This window comes from Bubalus kerabau, chromosome 1 (genome assembly GCF_029407905.1).
Source record: "Bubalus kerabau isolate K-KA32 ecotype Philippines breed swamp buffalo chromosome 1, PCC_UOA_SB_1v2, whole genome shotgun sequence".
Taxonomy (NCBI): Eukaryota; Metazoa; Chordata; class Mammalia; order Artiodactyla; family Bovidae; genus Bubalus; species Bubalus kerabau.
In genome coordinates this window covers 206,755,797-206,779,984 of record NC_073624.1, presented here as the reverse complement: position 1 = coordinate 206,779,984, position 24,188 = coordinate 206,755,797, and the positions used below count along the sequence as shown (strand labels likewise).

General features: G+C 52.6%; 1 protein-coding gene across 1 annotated transcript; it reads left to right on the top strand.

Moving 5' to 3' along the window:
• Positions 1-1,773: 1,773 nt before the first annotated feature.
• RNF44 (ring finger protein 44) lies at positions 1,774-18,923 on the top strand. Its single transcript, XM_055550942.1, has 11 exons — positions 1,774-2,057; positions 13,360-13,511; positions 13,718-13,907; positions 14,300-14,467; positions 14,873-15,046; positions 15,161-15,322; positions 15,405-15,529; positions 15,823-15,910; positions 15,999-16,120; positions 16,267-16,366; positions 16,560-18,923. Exons 2-11 carry the CDS (start codon positions 13,405-13,407, stop codon positions 16,620-16,622), a joined length of 1,299 nt encoding a protein of 432 aa, XP_055406917.1. The 5' UTR covers positions 1,774-2,057; positions 13,360-13,404; the 3' UTR covers positions 16,623-18,923.
• Positions 18,924-24,188: the final 5,265 nt, after the last annotated feature.

The window sequence follows — 24,188 nt, the reverse complement described above, 5'->3', positions numbered from 1 at the left end:
TGCCATCTGCAACTACATGGACAGACCTGAGGGGCACCATGCTAAGTGACACATGCTAAACAGGGACACATGCTAAGTGAAATAAGTCAGTTAGAGAAAGGCAAGTACTGCATGACCTCATTGATATGTAGAACTTTTTTTAAAGTCAAATACATAGAAACAGATTGTAGAATGGTGGTTGCCAGGAGCTGGGGGGTGGGGGAAACCAGGAAGTGTTGGTCAAAAGATACAAATTTTCAGTTATATAAGATGAGTAAGTTCTGGGGATCTAATGTACAGCAAGGTGACTATAGTCAATAATACTGTATCTACCTTATACTTGAAAGTTACTATTGAGAGTAGCACAAAACAACCACAAAACAAAAAAACGGTAACTATATAGGTGAAGGACCTGTTAACTAACATTATTTAGGGAAACGTTCTGCAGTATATACATGTATTGAATACTGTACACCTTAAACTTACAAAACGTTATATGTCAACATCAATTAGATCTCAATAAAGCTGGGGGCAAAAAAGAATAGACTACTGATATCCACCACAGGTTGGATCTCAAAAAACATGATGAAATGAATGAAAGAAGACAGCATTTACACAGAGAGTTATTCCATTGATACAAAGTTCTAAACACAAAAACAAATCTATAGTGTCAGGAACCAGATCCATAGCTATGATTGCAGGAAACTGACTTGGAGAGGGTAAGAGGGAACTTTTCAGAGTGATGAAAATGTTCTAGATCTTGATTAGATTTTAGTTATACAGAGGTATACATTTATGAAGAATGTACACCTAAGATTTATTTTACTGTATAGCTACAAAGTATATCCTAAATTAGGCTTTAATGTAGTTAGTATTTAAAAAGAAAAAAGCAAAACATATGTTTGCTAAAGGATGAACCAGAGTGAGGTAGAAAGCAGGTTCTGGATGCCAGGCCTGGACAGAAATCCTGAGCCCTGTCACTTCCTAGCAAAAATCCCTCAGCTCGCTATATTTCAGCTTTTGAATCTATAAAACAGGGACACTAATAATATTCCCACACTGGATAGAACTCAACAAAAGTAAGCTTTAAAAAATAAGGCGGCCTCAAGGCTGTGGGCCCTCCCTCGGCAGAGTGTGCCAAGTCCTGGGCTGGGGAAAGAGGGCAGCCTGTGAGAATAAGGCCTGCAGGGACTACAGTTCCCAGCACGACCCTGATGGAGCGGGGCACGATGGGAGTTGTAGTCCTAGCCGGCTAATTACACCCTAGCATGCAGTCGGCGGGGATGCCCTCTGCATCCCAGGCCTGCGCAGGTATTCACACTTTGGTCCAGGCTGGCTCTAGCAATGGACAGAAGCATTCTCTTGTTACTAGTCTCCCTACGTCCCGAAGAAGGTTATCATCATTCCCATTTCACAGAAGAGGAAACTGAAGCTCAGAGAATGACCCACAGAGAGAAACCAAGATCTGCTGACCTCAGAGTCTTTGCTCTTTGTATGTAGATCTTTGACACCTTCTCTCTCCCTCTCTCTCCCTCTCTCTCTCTCTCCCGCGCGCGCGCGCGCGCGCGCGCGCACACACACACACACACACACACACACATTCCAAAGCTGAGGGACGGGAACAAACTCTCCGCGAAGCAAAGGGTCTTTGAACGGCCACAGGCTCGTATTATCTTTCCTATTTAGTCACTCATCCAAGGTCACACAGGTAGCAAAGGGGTCGCCTAGGGTGCCAGACCCTGTAAGCCTCGCCCTTGCGCGCCCTTTGCGGCCGGACACTGAGTGGGCGTGGCCGAGACGCGCTCCGCCTCCTTCCACCCTCCGCTCCCGCGCGCTTGGTGCAGTCCAGGTACTTCCATACGTGCGCGGGAGCGAGGGTGAAGCTACGTTGCTGCTGTAGACCCCGCGCGCGCGCGCGCGCGCCCGGGCGAAGAGGTTTGTGGACCGTTCCACTGCGTGGGGCCAAAGGGGGGACCGCGGCAGGCGGCGCTCGGGCCGCAGCGGGACCAGGACCCCGGGCTGCAGCGGGAGCAACGCGCCGGCCGCCCGGTGGGGTTAGAGCCTCGCCGCGGCCCCAGGTAACGCACGGCCTGGACCCTGCGCCGTGCGCTCCAGGCGCAGGGCCAACGAGGATGGAGCGATAGGGGGCGGCAGTGGGCTGGCAGTGTAGCGCAGGGACCTCCAGCGAGGCCAGAGTCCGCTGGGCTGCGTCCGCTGGGCGGGAGCTTGCCGTCCTGGGACTCTGGGCCAGAGCCGCTCCGTCCTGGGACTTTGGGCCAGAGCCGCTCCGCCCTCTGTCTAGTGTTCCAGTACGGTGAGCCCCTGGGAACTACAAGTCCCAGAGTGCCCTGCGCTCCACGCATGCTCCGATCGCAACCCCTGGCGAGTCCCGGCTAGAGCTGGAGTCCAGGAGTCCGGGACAGAGCTGCAGTGCTTTGGCCTCCTTAGGGCTGTCCCAAAGACTTTACCAGCGCTCCTTCTCCCAGCTGCTGGGGATCCAGGGCGACCCGAACCTTGCCCTGGGGCTGCCTCGGGTCGGAAGAACAGACCACTGCACGCCAGCGGCGTGGGTACTGCTTTGAGGGTAAAGGAAGGCGCGGGGGCACCAGAGGGTCTGTGTCTTGCCCAAGGTCACACATTCTGTTGCCTGAGGGCTATGAAGCCCGAATCGAGATGGGGCCGGGGTGAGAAAGACGATGTGGGTGTAGGAAGCTGGCCTTGTTGGAGGGAAAATGGGGAATTCAGCTGGACTCATCTCCCAAGAGCTGCCAGGCTTCCACATTCTTGCAGCCCCTGATTTTCATCTCTGGATGCTGTGGTGACCCATACCCGCCCCTTCCTTTGCAGACCCTGTGGGTTCCACGGGTGACAGCTATAGCAGGGAGGGAGTCAGAAAGGGGATCCCCTCCCATTGCCCTACACACAAAGCTCACACCTTCAAGCGCACGGTATCTTCCAGTACTGTGGAAGATGAGCACACAGTGGAAGCCACTGTTGACTCACAGTCACCCCTATTTTCACTGGACAAACTGTGAGCCTCGTAGAGGTGGCAGCTTTCTCGTATCTAGGTGGCTGGCTTCTGAGGCACTGCACTTAACCATCAGTGTCTGCCTGCCGTCTCAGTAGCCTGTAGGAGCTGAACAGCAGTGCTGCACACAATAAGTGCTCAGGAAGTGTCATCTGTCCCTACTGTTGTCATCATTCTGGTTTTACAGAAGTGAGAATGAGGAAGAGAGGCCACATCACTGACCAAGACTCAGAGCTGGGGCCAGCGTGCTGCAGCCTTGAACCCAGACCTGGGAACACCTTTGTAGACAGGCCATCCTCCCTCATATGCATAAATGGCCTCTGCTTTTTAGGGCAACCAAAGTTTGGGGCTCAGGTTCAAGCCTGCCCTAAGCAGCAAGGACTTGGCAGAGTGGGACCTATCAACCCCTACCCTAGAGTGTGAGGCTCAAGTCTGATGCTCTGGAGTAGCTGGGAGGTCTGTGTCCTGAGCTGGCTTTACCAGGCTGTGCTGTGTGCTCCTGGACCGTCTCTCAATCTCTGTTCTGCCAGCTTCACTTGGGAAGGCTGCTGGGCCCTGCATCTGGAGGAGGGCTTGAGGGGTCTTAGGAAAAAGGAGTGGAGTTCTTTCTGACACCTGATGGAGGGAAGGAGGCAGCTAGCTATCCAGGCTTTTAGGTAGGCAGGTGGAATAGGGGAGGCCCCAGCAGAATCCATCTCCTACAGAGTCCTGGGGTGGAAGCTGGAATGTAGGTAGTATCCAGTACTTTGCATTCAAGGGACCAGGCTTCAAATCCCTCTCTGCCATTCTTCCAGTCTGTGATCTGGAGAGGCTTTTTCCCCAAGGACATCTGTGCTTTTGATTATTGGACACTTGGAGACCCTGTGTTGGCATTTGCATTGCGTGAACCAAACTTAATGTTAGCTTAAAATGTGACCCCGTGTTTGCCCCTCGATGGCTGTGTGATGGTGGGTGAGTCATGTCCTCTTTTGCCCAAGCTTCCTCATCTGTAAAGTGGAGCACACACTGATACCTAGCTCTTAGGTCACCGGGAGGACCAGTGAGATGATCAGGGTAGGATTTACCCAGATCATATGCAGGAGACTCCAGAACCCCGATTTCTCCACAGAACTTCATGGGAGGTGCTTGGCCAAGAGTGAGCCACCCTCATTGGTCATTTCTGGAGCTCCTTGGGCCACACTTCTGGGAACTGGGTCAAGGGGAGTCATTTCCTGAGCCATTTTCTTCATCTGTAAGATGAAAGTAACAGAACCTGCCTTCAGAAGGGCGGGGGCAGGGTGGGGTGATGAGGGTGAGGCACACAGTAGGTATATAGGCCACGGTCCCACACTGGGGTTCCAAAGCAGAAGACTCATCAATGAGAGGAAAGTCCAGATTCCTATCTTCCCTGGGAAATTGGGTAAAATTGAGCCTCCTTCCCGCTTGCTCCAGAGTAGATTTTGCATGTGCCCAGGAAAGTTTTTCAGGTTAGGGTTAGGGTGGACGTGTTATTGGCCAGAACTCCAATCTCTCCACAGAACTTCATGGGAGGTGCTTGGCCAAGAGTGAGCCACCTCCATCGGTCATTTCTGGAGCTCCTTGGGCCACACTTCTGGGAACTGGGTCAAGGGGAGTGGGAGACGTGTTATTGGCCTCTGGTCCTGCAGCGGGAAACTTGAGGGCTGTGGGGATTTGCTGAGGGTGTCTCAAGGACATAAACCGGACGGTCACGTGTGAGATAAGGCAGGACGAAGATTTCCTGGCCCTGAAGCATCAGGGGCAAGAAATAGCAACCCTGAGCTCCTTCCTTGGACATCCACCGTCCAGTGTGAGCCAGGCCCTGCTGGGGGTAGAAGGAGCAGCCCCATGAGATGCCTTCTGCTGCCCTGATGCGGTGTGATAATAGGCATGCTGCGTATTGTAGAAACCGGGAGACAGGTCAGGAGAGGCTCCGAGCAGGCAGCCTTTGAGCTGAGCCCCTAAGGTTGAGCAGAGTTTGGCCAGAGGTGAGTAGGGGATGTTGAGGACAATTTAGGCAGAGAGAATGGGACAATCAGAGCGCTGGTTTCTTCAAAGGAGTAAGTGGATTATGGAGTAGTAACTGGAGTCACTTCCTGTGTGGGGTGGTGTCTGACTCTTGCGACCCCATGGACTGGAGCCTGCCAGGCTCCTCTGTCCCTGGGATTCTCCAGGCAAGAATACTGCAGTGGGTTGCCATTTCCTTCTCCAGGGCATCTTCCTGACCCAGGGATCAAACCCAGGTCTCCTGCATTGCAGGCAGATTCTTTACCGACTGAGCTATGAGGGAATCCCAGAGTGTTAGTCACTCAGTTGTGTCCAACTCTTTTCAACCCCATGGACTGTAGTCTGCCTCTGTCCATGGAATTCTACAGACAAAAGTAGTGGAGTGGGTAGCCATTCCCTTCTCCAGGGGATCTTCCCAACCCAGGGATTGAACCTGGTTCTCCATGGCAATCCACTCCAGTATTCTTGCCTGGAAAATCCCATGGACGGAGGAACCTGGTTAGGCTACAGTCCATGGAGTCGCAAAGAGTCCGACACGACTCTGTGACTTCACTCACTCACTCCTGCATTGCAGGCAGATTCTTACCATCTGAGCCTGGTAAGGATTCCCACACTGTGGCCTGGCTTCCCTTCCCTGAGCCTCAGATCCTCACCTGTGAAAAGCGATTACCCCTGTGGTGTCTCAGTGAAGGCTGAATGTCAGTGTACTTAAAAATGCTGAATCCTCTCAGGCAAGGAGGAGATTACTGAGTGAGACATGAAATGATCATGACAGGGCTGTGTGCAAATCAAATGGCATGAAGTGAAGGGCAGGGTGCATCTAGGCCTGAATTCAAAGATAGGGAAGTTCAGCACAAGCTAGAGACTACACAGCTTCCTGTAAGAGGTGAGATGGGAGCCAAGCTTCAAGCGGCAGAGCCGAGGAATGGATTGGTAGAAAGGAAGAGAGGCAGGGAAGGCCAGAGGGAGCACAGCCATGTAGCTGTGGGAGAGAGGATGGGGAGAAGTGAGCCTAAAAAGTTTGGTGGGGGAAGCTTGTCTTGTTAAGCACAGCCCTCAAAGCTAGGCATTAGGGAGCCATTGCAGGTTCTACCCCTACACAGGCAAGCAGGGGTTGGTCTGTGTAGGCATGTCGAGTGTAGGACAGATTTTCTGATTGCTTTTACGGAGTGAGAAAAATAAGAGGTTGGAAGGGATTTAGGGGGAGGGAGAGTGGCAGTAAAGGAGATGGTCAGAGAAAGGCATCCCCATTTATTCTCATGCACGCATAGTTTAATTGTGATGGAGTTAGTTTGGCATTCCAGGTAACATCTGTAGCATGCCTCCTGAATTTGATCTCTGGTCCCTACAGGTCTGCAAATAGCCCCTGGATACCATTTTCAGTTTTTGTGTTATTGGCTGCACATCCACAGTATGGTGTCAGATTGCTGCTGCTCTAAACATTACTTGGATAGGCATGTCTGTTCCCCAAACTTCCTTCAGGGTTGTTTCTGTTGGATGCCTCTAAAGGAACACAAGTTTTAATGACTGGAAATCCTTAAGACATACTGTTTTGCAGTAATTTTCTCTAGAATTTTCAGTAGGTTATATGGTATAGGGTTTTTTCTTTTTTTTTTTAACAGCAAATATACAAAAGCATATCGAATTAAAAATTTGTCCTCCTGGCCCAGTGCTCTCCTTCAGTTCTCCATGAGGGCAGTTATTCAGTCTTCTGTATATCCTTCCAAAAATATTCTATTCTGATACTGAATATATCCTATTTTAAAAAACATTGATACTGTTACCCTCAGTTCAGTATCTTTCAGTTTTGAAATTTGGGATTATGAAATATACCAAAGAAGCAGAGAAAATCAAACACAGGCACACGCCCAGCAGCCCCACTACACAGGCTTAGCAGATGTTTTAACATTCGTGCTGGTATCTCGTTGTAGGGCTGATTCGGAGGTAGCCCTGTGTCAGTGCAGCTCCATCTGGAAGAGTCTAGTTATGGATTATTTATATTAGGCCTGTTTTCAGCTCTTGAATATTTTAAATATTATTGATTTCTCTTTTTTTCCCCCCATCGATATGGAGGTAATACCCCATTTTGTATAATGTCCCCAGGCAGACATGGAGGCAAAAGGGAACGAAGCTAGGCGTTGTCTTGGATTCAAGCTTCACCTCAGCAGTGTGACCTGGTGTTAATGACGCCCCTCTTGATGTTCTTTACCTTTGTAAAATGGGCAGGTTGTAGTAATCCGTCTCCTAGGAATATTGTAGAAAACTAAAGACTTCATTGGGTTTAGTTACACTATCCACCTAGGCAAGGAGCTCTCCTACGCCTCGCCTAGAGCAATCAGAGCGCAGGTGGCCTGGAGAATTCCATGGACCGAGGAGACTAATGGGCTACAGTCTAGCGGCAAAGAATCGGCCAGGACCGAGGGATTAACACTTCCTTTTCACGCTTCCTACTCTAGCTTCAAATTGTTCCCCGCCCCTTTCCCTGGCCACGCTAGGGGCGGGGCGGTTAAATATGTTTGTGACGTCAGCGCGCGCCGGGCCAATCCCCCTTCCCAGTGAGCGTTATTAGCTTATTTGCATGAAGTGCCCTTTATTGGTTCGTTGAGCAAGCCAGGCCCGCCCAACTATTTAAAGTCACCGCGCAGTATAAACAAGGAGATGCCGAGCGGCTAGGCCATGATGTCATCGCGGCGCAGTAGCTCTCGGGGCTGACGTCATCTCCGGATAGGTTGCCGACCCAGGGCTGTTAGAGCCTTCCTAACCACTCAGGCTGGCTTAAGGGACGCTCTTGCCCCGTCGAAGGTCTGGTTCATTGCACTTCAGTGTCCCAGGCGCCGCCCGCGCCCGAGGAGGGAACCATGACACAGTAAGTCCGGGCTGCGGCTCTCCCGGCAGGACCCGTTTCTCGGGCAGGGAAACTGAACCTCAGAAGCATGAGTCATTCGCGAGTTTGCATAGCAAGTTAGAGTTGCAGCCAATTTGTCTTACCCACGTAGAGGGTCTTCCATCTTTAGGTCAGGCCATGTGGCCCCGCCCCTTGCTTGTGATGGCTGCGGTCACTTTAAGTGAGGAGGTGGGGACGAGAAGGAGGTTTAAAAAAAAAAAAAATCTGCCCTCAAGATGGCGACCCATAATCACGTGCCGAGTCCCGGCGGGTGATTGGCTCTTGGCACCCCCGAGGGGAGGAGCTCTTGACAAGGGGCGGGGCCCTTGCGGGCAGCTGCCGGCTACTGTTTGCCGGAACCTCCCGGCGCGCCCCCGCGAGTCCCCCTCCCGCCCGGCGCGCGACCCCGCCGCTTCTAATGTTGTGAATCAAATGTGGGGTTTGTTACATTCCGCCGCCGCCGCGGACAGTTCTTAAAGGGCCAGCCGCAGGCAGCTGCGCAAACCCGGCCGCGTGCTGCACTGCCTCCTGCTTCCCAAGGGCGTGAGCTGGCCACGCGTGGGCCTCGCGAGGCAGACGGTCGGCGGACGGACAACAAAGAGAGAGGGCCCCGGAAGGATCCGGACAGCCCCCGGACTAGGGGGTGGGGAAGGGAGCACATTGTTCCGCAGGGCGGGGGCTCTTAAAGGGTCCAGGCAGCATACTCCCACCCCCACCTCCGCCCCCTGCCCAGCTTGGCCGTTCTAGATCGGGAACAAAGGAGTCACGGTGTGGCCGAAGGTGAGTCGGGGACTGAGCCCCCAACTCCCGATTTCTGCATCCCTAGAACTCCTGCTCTCCTTCCCCTGGGACTGGGTATTGTGATCTAGCTGGCTCTGCAGGAGTTAATCACGGGCAGTCCGGAGTGGGGACGGCGAGGCCTCTAGAATCCGGGACCCCCTCCCCACCCCCAGCGCCCACCGAGGCCAGGCCGAGTCTCCTTCAGAGGCTGAGCGCTGCGGTAGGAGAGGAAGGAGCCGCCCCCTCCCCCTGCCGCCGCCACTTCCTTTGTTGTTGCTTTTGTCTCACGCCGAGCACATGGTCCGGGATCCTCGGCTCTTAAAGTCACAGCGCTCTGGCCCCGACGCCGCAATCTGGCCTCTCGTCCCCGATGTTCCTCTGAGCACAGCACAAAGGAGTGAGAAGGGGTTGAGGGAGGCCCCGCTCTGGGCGAGTATCCGTACCATGGCCCCCTCCCCCACGCCTGTCCCCTTTCCCAGGGAGGGTTGGTTGAAGAATCTCCCCGAGCCCCTCTACCTGCGCCTGGCCCACATGAGGAGGGGCTTGCTCTTTAGGGACACTGGTTTCCTTCCCCTATAATGTGACCACCTGGTTTCTTGCGTCTTGCTTATTGTGGTTTTATTTGGGAGCTCTGGGAAGGAGAGATTTCCACCCCCATTTTACAGTTGTGGCAACTGAGTCTCAGAAGGGAAGATTTCCTTGACCAAGGTCACCTAGGGAGTCTGGGCTGGCGCACGACTCTTACTTAACTCAGACCCTGGTGGTCCTGCCCTCAGCTGCCACCAGACACCACAGTTGGGTAGCTTTGCTTGTCTTCCAGGCAGTGCTGGGCCCAGCATGCCTCTTTTGGGGGGCTGGTGGGAGGGAGTAGGGAGGGGTGCTTCTCAGCCTACTTCAGTCTGCTCCTGTCCTCAGGGCCTCACTTGGCTTATCATCTGCAAAACAGCCCCTATTCCTGAGCCGCCAGGCCCAAATTATATGTTAGGGTCTCCCTCTACCAGGATGAGGATAGCTGCTTGGGGCACTGAAAGTGCCTGGGGGAGGAGATGGATGCAAGATGCAGTCCCTGCTTCTGGGCAAGATTGGATTTAGGGATGGGACCCTCAGGGCTCTTTTTCAGAGACCTTATTAAGAGCGCAGCCCAAAGGACGAGTGGTAAAAGGCAGAGCAGTTAGGTGGTGGTTTTGCTGTTTGACCTTGAGCAAAGTTGCTGGCTCCAACTTTGGGCCTCACTTACTTCTTTCCACAATAGGGCTTGTCAGGATGCCTGTGAAAGAGAAAGCTCTTCTGATCTCCTTTAGGGCCCGCAGTAGAGATTTGGCATTAGGTAATTCTTGAGGGTACTGATGGTAATGCAAGTCAGGGTTGAAGAAGCCTGGGCCTAGGTGACCAGCCAGGACTAAGTCTGACCCGCTGTGGCTTTATAGTCTGGAGTAAGTTACTTCCTTCCTTTGGGTCCCAGTTTGCTCAACTGTCAAGTGGGTGAGTTCCCCCTGGGCCATCCCTGTTCCCAGTCAAGAACCAGGGCCCCCTCCTTGCTAGCTGGGGTATTCCCTGAGGGAGCCTGTCTGACTTTCTGATAGTGTTAAAGCTCAGCTGATACCTGAGCTTTACAAATCACTGCAGTGGACTTTGGGGAGTCCTTACCAGTCCCCTGGGAGGTGATTATTGGCCTGATCCCATTTTACAGATGAATAAGCTGTGGCTCAGAGAGAGGAAGCAAAGTGCCCAGTCCTCAACCAGTACTGGCCAGAGATCAGGGCTGCTGCTGCTGCTAAGTCACTTCAGTCGCGTCCGACTCTGTGCGACCCCAGAAACAGCAGCCCACCAGGCTCCCCCATCCCTGGGATTCTCCAGGCAAGAACACTGGAGTGGGTTGCCATTTCCTTCTCTAATGTGTGAAAGTGAAGTCGCTCAGTCGTGTCCGACTCTTAGCGACCCCATGGACTGCAGCCTACCAGGCTCCTCCCTCCATGGGATTTTCCAGGCAAGAGTACTGGAGTGGGTGCCATTGTTAATAAAATGCAAGGGTTGACACTGTCACATTTGGCACCATTGGCTCCAGCTAGAGGGCTTCTGTCTGGTGGTTGGATTTCCCAGCTCCTTGCCACTTCCCTGTCCTGTGCTGTGGGAGTTTTTGAAGAGGCTGGCCAGAGCAGAATCCCATGGGCCTGGGCCTCTGTGGTTCTTCACCCCTGAGCCTTGACATTGCCCAGCCTGCAACAAGACAGCATGGCATAAGAGGAGCAGTTGAGGCCACTGCTGTGTCCCTGGGCACTCAGCTCTAGCTGACTGGCCTTGGATCTCATTTCTCTCAGTGAGACCTCCTCCTCAGTGTCCCTACTTCTGAGGGTTGCTATGAGGACTTAACTGGGATGGCACATGGAAAGTATTGTAGTTCTTGTTAATAAGTCCCCATCAGCAGGACTGAGGTATCTCAGGATCTCTGAGGTCAGTTAGAACAGAGGTTCTTAAGCCCTGCCTGTGCTATAGAAACTGCTGGGGAATTTGGTGGAATTCTAGGCACTCTTGTTCCCCAACCTTCTTAAGATTCTGATCCAAAATGTCTAGGGCGGGTCAGGAGTTTATGTTTCAGTTATTTGGGGGTTTCCTCTGAGTCCCTCTTGGCCTATGTTTGCTTGGCTTGATCATCAGCAGGAATTGAGGCTGTGTGCGTGTGTGTACACATGTGTGTTAGGATGTGCACTTGGCCTACAAGGGGGTTACAACCCCAGTCACCTGTGGTGGGCAGACGGGGAATGGGTCAGGGATGGCCTGGAGAGAAAGCTCATGCTCAGAGTGAGGGAGTCAAGCAGGAATGAGGGACCAGATTTTCTGCTTCACCATACACACACACTCTCACACTCACTCACTCTGAAAGGCCAGATTTTTATGTAATCTCCCAATTTTTAATCATTGGCACTAACTTCACTGCTGCCAGACTGATTACATAGACCTGTGTTATCAGCTCTCCTGGGTGCATTTACCACATCAGGCCTGCCCTGTGCTGGATGCAATCTACTGGGCCTTGTCCACCCCTCTGCCAAGTGCTGGCTGGGAGGAGCGTGAATTCCAGCTCTTCCGTGGCTTTGGGCCCTGTTCTGTCTTAGCAGGTAGAGAAGAGTCCCCCTTTCAGGCTCATTGTGAAAATTAGGGCCCATACACATAAAGCCCAGTGCAGAGGAGAGGAACAAGGAGTTGAGGGGACAGTACACACATTCCTAACTGTGTGAGCAGAGAGGCAGCACTTGAGGCTGTGTGTGGAAGAAGCATAGGAGTTGCGTTCTATGGAGGTGGGGTCCCTGCAGTAGGAACAGCCAAGGGCTGGTCCTGCTAGACGTGCCCTTTAGCTTTGCAGGGCCTGACAGATTCCAGAACTTTCCCTGCCAGGGCCTCATTCCAACCTCTGGAGTTAATGCCCCTCCCGCCCCCGCCCCCCGAAACTTGCCCCACCTGGACCCCAGCTCCTGCCCCGCCTTGTTCCCACTCAGCTTCCTCCCTTAGGTTTAGGTTTTTGCTTCCTCTTTTTTCTCAGCAAGCCCTACCTCCCACTTGCGGGCTGTGTTAGGTCAGGTTTGTACAACCCCCTCCAACCCCTTCCTCCTGCCCCAGAGGCATGCAGCCAGGCCCACCAGTCCATCAGAGGTTGACTTCCTTTATCGCTTCATTGCGTCTTGCCAAAATTCTTGGCCTGGACCCTTTCTTGTTGGCAGCAGGGTACAGCCAGAGGCTTGTAGTCAGCCCACCTCCCCGCTTTGACACTTCCTGTGGCACCTTGAGCAAGTCCTTTCCTGTCTCTGAGCCTCAGTTTTCTGTTCTGCAAAATGGAGCTGACACCTAGAGTAGGTGAAGTCTCACTTGGGTGGGCACTGTGGTAACAGATTATGGAAAGAAAGTATACAGTCTACCCTCTTTATCCATGCGTTCACATCCATAGATGTAACCAACACTGGATAGAAAATGGGGGGGAAATCCATCAAGTTGCAAAAAGTGAAACTTGAATTTGCCCTTTAGGTAGCATTTACATCATACTTACCCAGCATTTACATTGTATTAGGTGTCATAAGTAATCTAGAAATGATAGAAAGTCTAGGAGAGGATGTGTATAGTTTATATGTAAATATTACAGCATTTCACATAAGGGATTTAAGCATTCTCAGATTTTGGTATCATGGGAGTCCTAGAACCAGTACCCCATGGATACTGAGGGATGACTCCTGACTTGTCTTGGACTGAGAACCCCCAACGGCAGGAACCAAGTCAGAACTTCTCACATGTTAGTAGTGGAAGGAGTGTAGTCCTTCTTGAGCCAAGCAGGTGGAAGGGAGGAAGCTGGAGTCCCCTCAGGAACCCCACTACCTGTAGGTCATATTTGTAGACCCTTGCACCACGACAGGGTTCCCTGGAGACCCACCCGGAGGGAGCCTTACACCAGAGCCACCTGGCCTGGAAACGTGTTAGCCAGCCCTCTGGACTCCCTGCAGGCCAAGGCTCTCTCTGGTCTGTCGGCCCTGAACCCCAGTGCCAGAGCACGGTGCTGCCAGGAGAGCACGGGGGCATGGCAGGTGGCATCAGTGGGCTTCCGGAACCAGGGTGCAGAGGTTTGATGCTCCTTCCCTGACCGCTTATGGAACAAGGGACTGAACTTTCTGTGCCTTAGTCCCTTTGTCGGTTTGCCTCCTAGGGTCGTGTGCCCTGGCGCAGCCCCTCCAGCCCTCTGCCACCCCTGATGCAACCATGGGCTCTGGCAGTGACTAGGTGGGCACCCTCTGCCCCTGGGGGTCAGCGGCGATTCCCTGCAGGACCCAGCAGCAGCCCGGGCCAGCTCTGGGGAAGGTAGGAGGGAACTTCTCAGTCCCATGGATCCTGGAGCCACTGGCGTGGGGGCTGTCAGCCTGGGCTGGCACAGGGGCCGGGGGCGGTGGGCCCAGGGCCCTGAGCTGTCTTCCTTCCCCAGTGGGTAGTGGACCTTTGGCTTCTTCCATGCTCTGTGAATGAGCGGCCCCCGTCAGTGCTACTGGGGCCTCCTCTCTGTGGTACAGCCCCAGCCGCGAGGGCCCCCTGGCCAGCCCGCCTGCCCAGGATGAGCGCTTCCCCTCCCAGCAGCTGCCGCCCCGACCAGCACACCTCCCCGTAGAGGAGCGCCGAGCCTCGGCTCCTGCCGGCGGGAGCCCCCGAATGCTGCACCCAGCCTCCCAGCAGAGCCCGTTCATGGTTGATCTCCACGAGCAGGTAGGCAGAACCCCCCACCCCTGCACTCTACCTTGCCGCCCTGGCCTCTGGCAAGTCGGTCCAAGGAGCAGAGGAGCAATACCCTGACTTCACCTTGCTGAACTCATTGCTCCGTTCAGGGAGGCATCTTTAGCCCTGGTGTACAGGTTGGTACATTGAAGCCCAGAGAAGGGAAGGACCTTCCCTGGGGCCACACGGTGGATGAGTTGATAGAACTAGAGAGCCCCTCCTGGGTTCCCAGAGGACTCTCAGGGGCTTGAGGCAGAAGGTAGCAGCCAGGTCTACAGTGGGTAGGCCCCAGCTAGAGAAGGGAAGAGAGCTGGCCCCGTGGGACTTCTCACCTCGGGGGCTGCCGAGTGGCCTCCCCACAGTTCTGGGTCTCTCTCCTGCAGGTGCACCAGGGACCTGTCCCTCTGTCCTACACAGTCACCACGGTGACCACCCAAGGCTTCCCCTTGCCTGCAGGCCAGCACATCCCTGGCTGCAGCGCTCAGCAGCTCCCAGCATGCTCCGTGATGTTCAGTGGGCAGCACTACCCGCTCTGCTGCCTCCCGCCCCCGGTGAGTGAGCGCCCTTCCAGGCTTCCTGGTCTGTCTCTAGCTGAAGGCCTCAGGCTTGGGCCTGTAGCAAAACTGAGCTGCACTTAACGGCCCTTACCCAGGCTGTCCGAGTCCTCTGGGCTCCAGGCCACAGCCTTGTCCAGAAGAGTGTACGTGTATTCATGTCCAGTGGAAGGGCATTGCAGAGCTCAGGGATGGCCCTGCATCCCAGGGCCTGCTGTATGGTTTGGAGTCGTCACTGTGGGCCTTCAGAGCAAGATGTCCTGCCTGGGAGGCCTAGGCCAGGGCTAGATGGTCCAGAGGGCTTCTCGCCGGGTGGAATGGGCCCTGGCCCTGATCCCACAAACCTAAGACCCAACCCAGAGCCCAGAAGTGTTCTCCAGCCTCTGCCCCCTTTCTCAGCAGCTGATCCAGGCGTGTACCATGCAGCAGCTCCCTGTGCCCTATCAGGCCTACCCGCACCTCATCTCCAGTGACCACTACATCCTACACCCACCGCCGCCAGCCCCACACCCCCAGCCCACTCACATGGCGCCTCTTGGGCAGTTTATGTCCCTGCAGACACAGCACCCACGCATGGTGAGTCCCGGTGACGGGTCTGGTGCTACAGGAGATGGTGGGCGGGGTGGGGGCCAGGGGACTCCCCTCGTCACTGACTCTGCCAAACCCCACCTCCCCCCCCATCCCTCGCAGCCCCTGCAGCGCCTCGACAATGATGTGGATCTCCGGGGGGATCAGCACCCTCTGGGGAGCTTCACCTACTCCACCTCGGCCCCAGGCCCAACCCTGTCGGCGTCCGTGCCCATGCACTACCTGCCCCACGACACCCTGCACCAGGAGCTGTCCTTCGGTGTGGTGAGTGCCACCCCTGCTCTGGCTCGAGGGTGACTGGGGAGACAGGCCCGTGGCTGACCTGCCCCTGGCCGCCCTCTCGCAGCCATATTCCCACGTGATGCCTCGGAGACTGAGCACCCAGAGATACCGCCTGCAACAGCCGCTCCCCCCGCCGCCCCCGCCGCCTCCCCCGCCACCGTATTACCCCAGCTTCCTGCCCTACTTCCTGTAAGTACCTGCACAGCTGCTCCAGAGCTGTGGGGCTGTGTTCTCCTGGGGCCTTTAGTGGTTAGACCCAAACAGGGTCCCACAGAGGTCCCAGGGCTGCTCGAGCCCCACCACTCTCACCCCCCAGCATCCCCACTAGACCAGACCTGCACACTCATGCTCCCCAGTAGGGTCCCTAGTGTGAACAGTGCAGAGTTCTGGGCTTGGTTTCATGGTGGGAATCAGGGGAGCCCCGCAATGCCCTCTGTGCCTACTGTCCTTGACCCTGGGCCCACGTGCTTGTCTCCCACTAGCTCAATGCTGCCGATGTCACCAACAGCAATGGGGCCCACCATCAGCCTGGATCTTGATGTGGATGACGTGGAGATGGAGAACTATGAGGTCCCATGGAGCCCGGTCCTGGGAAGTGGGGGCCTGGGGGACCTCCAGCCCTGGCCGCCGCTGACTCTCCCCTCCTGCCCGCGTCCAGGCTCTCCTGAATCTGGCCGAGCGGCTGGGAGACGCCAAACCCCGTGGCCTCACCAAAGCGGACATCGAGCAGCTTCCATCATACCGCTTTCACCCGGACAGTCACCAGTCGGAGCAGACGCTGTGAGTGCCCTGGCCTCCTCTTCCAGCCCCCTCCCGCAGCCTCTCTGAGCACAGATAGGTTTCTAATCTCCTGGGTGGGGCTTCGCGCCCCGCCATGAGTCTGCCCTGCTGTCAGTGTGGGGGTGACGCTCTGTGCCTCCTCCCAGGTGTGTTGTCTGCTTCAGTGATTTCGAGGCGCGGCAGCTGCTCCGGGTCCTCCCCTGCAACCACGAGTTCCACACCAAGTGTGTCGACAAGTGGTTGAAGGTAAGGTTCCCATGCTGCTCCCAGGTGTGGGGAGGGAGGAGGGAGACTGGAGGGCTTCCCTCTGCATCCTCTTCGGCATCCAGGAGTTCTGGCTCCACACAGGGAGCCAGGTCCCCACCAGGCAGCAGAAGAGCCTCAGATGGGATGGGGGTTGGGCGAGAGTGAAGTCTTGACATGCGGCTGCTTCCCCCAGGCCAACCGGACGTGTCCCATTTGCCGGGCCGACGCTTCCGAGGTGCCCAGGGAGGCTGAGTGAGGCCCCACAGCCACCCTGGAGAACCCTGCCCAAAGCTCTGGAAACTCGGGGGGCCCAGGGAGGGCGTGGTCCCGGCCTGCCCTGCCATTCCTGCCTGCGTCTCCAGAGCTGGTGTCAGGGTCAGCCCGAGAGAAGCCCCTGCAATAAGCCCCTGCATTTGCCAAGCTCCAAAGACTCCTTCCCCGTCTGCCCACCCGTCTGCCCACCAGGGAGCAGCCTGAGCGCCCGTAACTCAGTCTCTCTCCTGTTTGCCCTCGGGTCTGTCTCCTTTTCCTGCCAGCACTGGGAGCCAGGGTCCATTCCCCTAGTGTGGCCGGTGGAGATCATTGGCCCCAAGATGGGCAAAGGGGGAGCTGTCCAGGGTCGCCTGGTCTCTTGCACTGAAGTGGCATGCCCTCTGTGCAGGTGGCACTGACAGGCGTGGACAGATGGTGGCAGGAAGCCCAAGTGGGTCCTTCCACCTTGACCCCAGGCAGACTCAGGCAGCCAGGCCGCTGTGAGGGTGGGGCTGGCTCCCTAGAGGGCCCTCAGCCCAGGCACAACATTCCGGCCCCAAGCCCAGGCTGGGGAGCATCAGAGCCTGCCTCCCAAGCAGGTGGGAGGCAGGCTCTGAGCTGGGGCAGATGGGCCCTCTGAGGGCCTGGGCCAGGCCAGGGAGAGTGACCTCCTGTTTTGCTGGTGGCTGCCCTCCCTGGCAGTGACGGTGCCCAGACCCTTGTCCGATCCCCCCTTTCTGTCGTTTTGCATGAACGTGAGGAGCAGCAGTTTTTGTTGATCATTTGGCCCCAAATCGCGTGTGGGATCTGAGGGTGTGGATTTTTAAACAGTCCCTTTTCTTTTGGTTTAATGGGGGTATAGGGACCAACCAGGACCGAGTGCCCCAGGGGCAGGGAATGGTCCGTGCTATACCGCCTGGTCCGCATGCATGTGCACGGCTGGGGCTGGGGTGGCTGGCGGTCGTGGGTGGGGTTGCGGGGTCTGTGCTCAGCTGATAACTGCCATGCACTGTACTGCACACGTCCCCAGAGCCTCCCGGGACCGGACGCTTTTCAGGGCATTTCTCCCTCTAGCCAGGACCTGTCTCCCACCTGCCTGGGTGTGTCTCCTCCAAGGAAGTCCCGGGAGGACTGGGTCCAGGGAGGGTGTGGACCCACCTCCAGGGGCCCCCCTCCCAGCTTGAGCCCTGCCCTCCAAGGTCTGGAGGAGCCCCCATAGGGTCTGGCTGAGTTCCCCACCCTCGCCCTCGTGGTCCCATTCCTTCTCTTCTCACCCCCAGCTGGGGTTGCTGCCCTGAACGAACTGCGTGTGGGGCCGGCACATCCTAGCAGGCAGCCCCTGGCGCCTGCTGCCTCAGGGATGCTCCAACCACCCTCGTTCTCCAGCAGCGGCCCTGGCTTCCCGCCACCCCCCAGCCTGCCATGGGGCCCCATCAGCCTGGCCCCACCCCGTGGAGAACCCAAAGTCTTACTGTATATAACTCCAGGTGACATTTCTATATTTATAGCAGTGTTGAAAACCCCCACGTTTTACACAGAAAACCACCCTCTCCAACCCCCCCTCCCTTCCCCACCCCCAAAAAAGGTATTCAGAACCCTTTCCAGTTCCTGGGGCAGGCGGAAACAGGCTCATGGAATGTGTGTCGGCTGCAGCAGTGATTCCAGCGAGCAGCTATTGGGGGGGAAACAACATTAAAAAAAAAATCACTTAAAAAAAAAAAGATTTATAAGACAATTATTTAGGATGTTTGTGATTTGCCGACCTTGCTATAGATGCCATGTTACCAATGATTTCCTGTGGTGGGGGCTTGTCATTGTTTACTGTTTTATTTACCAACTTCTGGCCTAGGCATGACAGTGGGCTCCATCCCCCAGCCCTGGCTGGGCCCAGCACCTGTGTTCTGTGTTAGAAAGGTCTTATATATATATATATAATTACATATATATATATAAACGTAATTTGGGGGGGCCCTGTTCCTTGCACATTTTACAGTTACCTCATTTTTCCCATGTATGTATTTGAGAAAATGCTAATATATAGAGAAAAAAAAATGGTTCTTAAAGCTTAAATGTGTGGTTTTTTCCATTCCATTGGATTCACATTGGTTTGTAGCATTTAACATAACTAGTATGTTGTATTATATATGTGTATACCGATTGAAATTTTTAACAGATTTGTACTTTTTTTAAAATGAAAGTTGCTAGTTCTGCTTGACCAAGTAGTGCAATCATTATTTTTTTTAATATTGTTGCTGATTTCAGAGGGATATTCACTAATAAATGTATGATGTATATCAAGTATTGCCCAAGCTGCTCTTGGCTGCCTGTGTCCTTACTGTTTTAATGGGAAGTAGGGCAGGGGGGCATCAGTCTGAGAGTGGGTAGGGGCCCGAGATGAGAGGGGCAGAAAAGATTGTTGTTTGCTAGGGAACCTTAGGGGGAAAAAAATGATCTCTTGATGGAGAGGGGTCTGCGGGTCCAGTTCAGTGATAACTTACTCTGAGCCAATCTGCTTCACAGGCAAACTAGGTAGGATTCTGTTGGCAACTGACAAGATTCCATCTCACCAGTTTGAGGAAGAGGGCACTTACTAGTCTTGTCATTTACATTCTGGAGGTAGGTTTTGCTTCAGCCTGACTAGATCCGACTCAGTCTTGTTGTAAGGAACCAAGGTCTCACTTTATGTTACAACTTTGTTCTGCATGGTGCTTCCTGGTAGCTCTAGCTTAGTTTAGTTCAGTCGCTTAGTCGCATCTGACTCTTTGCGACCCCACAGATTGCAGCACACTAGACATCCCTGTCCATCACCAACTCCCGGGGCTTGCTCTAACTCAAGTCCTTCGAGTCAGTGATGTCATCCAACCGTCTCATCCTCTGTCGTCCACTTCTCCTCCTGCCTTCAATCTTTCCCAGCATCAATCTTTTCCAAGGAGTCAGTTCTTCACATCAGGTGGCCAAAGTATTGGAGTTTCAGCTTCAGCATCAGTACTTCCAATAAATATTGAGGACTGATTTCCTTTAGGATTGGCTGGTTTGATCTTGCAGTCCAAGGGACTCAAAAGTTTTCTCCAGACTCTCAAAAGAGTTTGCTCTAGTTCAATGTCTCCTAATTTAGCATCATCTCCATGCAAAAACTTTTTTTTTCTAATTCTCTCTAATTAGAATTATTAGTAATTCTAATAATTTCTGACCTGGAGTCTTGTTAGACCAGCAGGTTGTACACCCACTCCTGAACTCTGTGCTACCATTAGGGAGTTAGAACAGCATGACTGGCCCAGCTGCGTTACATACATTCCCACCCATGGGTCCCACTGAACCTACAAAAATTAAGCTGCTCATCCTTGAGCTCAGTGGGGACGAAAGGCCTGAGAGCCACCAAAGGGACCAGACTGGTGAGGTGGAACGTTCCTCCTCTGCATGATGGCGTGTGGTAGTGCAGGGCTGCCTGCTGACTTGTTAGTATGTGAGAGCAGCATGGTTGGGAGCAGGAGCGTCCAGCTGGGGACAGGAGACCTGCTGTGTCTGTGATGTCACCATCTGTAACCTTGGTCAGGGCACTTGTCTTTCAGCCTTTGACTAGTTTGCAAATTAGGGGACGGACTCAGTTGAGTGGTTCCTTAAGTGTTTCAGAGAAAGTCATATGAAACATAATAGGGTTTGTGTAAAAAATTGCCATGTGATAAAATAAGTTTGGGAAATTCCATGTTGAGAATCAGCTTTTATCACAGGGCTTCTTTGAGCCCTGGCTGAGTGTGCTGTTGTAAATGTATAGCAGTGCATATACACTCTGGGCAGCACTTCCTGTGTTGGGCTTCTTTAGCCACCCACATGCAGGTCCAGGTTGCATTCTTGAGCACACTGGGGCATGGTGAACTAGACCAGTGGTAGAAGCTGAGTTCCCAGTCTGAGCGGATTGTCAGATGGGGAAGTCTCCAAGCTCCATTTCAGTATTTCAAAAAGCCTGTAGGAAAAAAGAAAACAGATAATAACGATGCAAAAAAAAATTTTTTTTTGGACAAAATTCAACATTCGTTCTAAATAAATAAAATTTTACAAGGTCATCTATACAAAATCTATAGCTAACATCACCCTTTATGATGTGAAAGACTATTTGCTTACCAATCCTGAGATCAGGACAGGCAAGGATATCTGCTTTCATCACTTCTATTCAACATCATACTGGAAGTCTGAGCCAGCACAACAAGGCAAGAAAAAGGAAATAGGAATGCAGAAATGGAAGAAAGAAAACTAACACTATTTGTAGATGATATGATGATGATCTATGTATATAGAAAATTCCAAAGAATCTACAAATACCTAGAACTAAATGAGTTCGTCAGGTTTGGCAGGCTATAACATAAGTAAACAAAAATTAATTGTATTTCCATATACTAGCAGTGAACATGTGGAACTCAAGAATAAAAATCTGATATTTACAATCACTTGAGAAAAATGAAATGTATAAATCCAACAAAACATAAGACTTGTATCTTGAAAACTACAAAGCACTGATGAAACAAGGCAAAGACCTACATAAACAGAGAAACCTGTCGTATTCTTGGATTAGAAGACAGCATAGTAAATTGTTACTTCCCAAATTGATCTCTAGGTTTAATGCAATTCCCATTGAAGTCCAGCAAAGCTTTTTTTTTTTTTTTTGACATACTGACATGCTTATTTTAAATTTTACATGAAAAAGTCAAGAAACCAGAGTAGTTAAGGAAATTTTTAAAAAGAATAAAATGAGAAGAACCACTCTTCCTGATTATAAGACTTCCCTGTAGAGACACATTAATCAAGACATTTTATCAGGAGAGGGATAGCCAAATAGATCCATAGGACAGAAAAAAAGAATCCAGAAATAGACCAGCACGCATACAACCAACTGATTTTTGAACATTCAGTGAATAATTTTTTTCAACAAATACTCCTGGAGTAATTTGATATCCATAAGCCAAAATCACTGTAGATGGTACCAACGTCAATTTTCTGGTTTTATACAAGATGTTATTGTTGAGGGAAAGTAAATGTACATAAGACCTTTTTGTAATGTTTTTGCAACTTCTATAAATATATTTATTTCAAAGTTAAAAAAAAGGGAAATTGGATAAAGATTTGACATTACGAATCAGAGTGAAATTATATTATCCTTGGGCTGCAATTCTGTCACTTGAAGTGGTCATTCTGGTTACCTCCTATTAAAAGCTCTGCCTGCCACCAACTACAACAATGCCTGGCCCATGGTGGCCATTTTGGGGAATGAATTAATTGGCAGTTATTTCACTAACACTTGGTATAATTGGCAGCATCTTTTCAACGGTGACACACTACAAAGTGTCCTTGGAAGGAGGAGGGTGGATCTCCCCAGGACTGGATGTTTTCTCACCATTTTCGGGCTCAAGTGTCCTTTGAGCTCAGCCTGTATGCTGACATGTAGAACCTTCAGGGGTCTTCTCTGGGCACAGAGGGTGTAACAGTCTAGACACTCTTTATAAAGGCAGTTCAGTTGCCCCTGAGTCCTCAAGGCCTGGTAGGGTTCTTGAGTTGTCATTTCAGCAAAACTGGCCGAGTACTTCTGCCTCAAGCCAAACACTGTTCTAGGCCTTGGGGAGACTCCAGTGAATGCAACTAAGTTCCTGTTACCAGGAAACGGGCATTCCAGGAGAAACAAACAATATAAAAAAACCCTGAAAACCACCATTTCAAATATAACAAGGGCCATGAAAGAGAATGGGCACCTCTATACAAGGCTTTCAGAAGAGGCAACCAATATTGACATTAATGAGATCTGAGTGTTGGGAAGGAGCTGCTGCTGCTAAGTTGCTTCAGTCATGTCCGACTCTGTGCAATCCCATAGACGGCAGCCCACCAGGCTTCCCTGTCCCTGGGATTCACCAGGCAAGAACACTGGAGTGGGTTGCCATTTCCTTCTCCAATGCATGAAAGGGAAAAGTGAAAGTGAAGTCGCTCAGTCGTGTCCGACTCTAGTGACCCCATGGACTGCAGCCCACCAGGCTCCTCTGTCCATGGGATTCTCCAGGCAAAAGTACTGGAGTGGGGTGCCATTGCTAGTCAGGAGAAAAGCATTCTGGAGGGAAGGAACAGAATGTACAAAGGCCCAGAGGCAAGAATGAATTTGGGCAGAGTGAAGTTGGAGAGGAGCCAGCTCCCACAGTGTTCGTTTGTTCTTCCACACCCTGAGTTGAGGTATTTATTATCTTTGGATTTTATTTGGAGGAACTGAAGCTCAGAGAGGACCAGGGCTAGGCCCGGGGAGAAAATGGGAGCATCAAGATAGCTTTGTAGTCTCTACTTGTAAATTCTCCGAAGTCAGAGAATACACTTCTGAAAAGCCCAAATGGTGGCCTCTTTGGTCTCTTCTTCCCCTTCTTCCAGGCTCCAGGCAAGCCCTCTCCCACTGCCACCAGAAACTTCCTGGATGAACCGGGAGTGGAAGATTTTTGTCCCTAGGAGGGGTCCTTGGGGGGCTGGCAGCCACAGGAGTTTTGTTTATGTTTCTTTCCCAACATGCCCTGTTTTCACCCCCTCGCTGTATGTGCTGTTCTCTCTGCTTGGAGGACCACTCACATCCAATGAGCACCCACCACACTCGTTTTTCTCTCATGATCCTTCTATGTTCTTGACTGTAAAACTGTTTATACCTTCCTCAGTGGGGCAACTGGGGGCTGACTGAGGCTTGGATAGAGGAGCTGCCATGTGCCTCCTGCCCCCTTGGCCCCTGAATCACACTAAGATGCCTCAGGGGCTTTAAATTCTCTCCTGCTGGTACTGCTGGTACGCATGCTCCCTTCCCAAAGCCCAGCTTGAATGTCCCCTCCTCAGACCCCACACCTCAAGCCAGAACAGGCCACACTCTACTCTGGTTTCCACTGCACACCATGCGAATGTCTCACCTGTTAGAAGTCCTGCTGGTTGCCCATGACTTTGCTTCACCAGACCAAGGACCGTCATATTCGCCATGTTCCCGGACCCTAACGAAAGGGCAAGGACACAGGAGGCATTGGTGAGGGTTTCTGAGAGGATGACTGAATAAGTGAATAAATGAGTGAGCTGCTGTTAGGAAAAAGACATGGGAGGTTAACCCCAGTCCCAGGGCCCAGATGATTTTCTACAGGCCCTGCCTCTCCTTTTGTGGTCCCAGCAGCAGTGAAATTAACTCTTCTCTCTCACATTAGTTTTTGTATGGTGATGCCCACTCCCTGGCCTCCACTGACGAGCTGGGACACACCATCATCCTCTACCGTTATTCCGAGCACAGATGAAGTTTCTGAGAGAGAAGTGCAGGCTGGAAAAGCCATCTGAACGGCAGAGGCTCACGGCCGGTCGGTCAGACTCAAGGCCGCAACAGGTCGCCGGAGAGGCTGGTGCCAGGGCCCAGATCAGCCAGAAACTAGCCACATCTCTTGAGGATAAAAGGATTTCTTTGCAGTAAATATATAAACATTTTAGGTGATTCTAACCAAAGTTTAAACAGGAAAGAAAAAACAAACCTGAAGCAGATACGCCAAAATATCAGTGTTAATTATTTTGAGTGGTAGGAATGTGAACG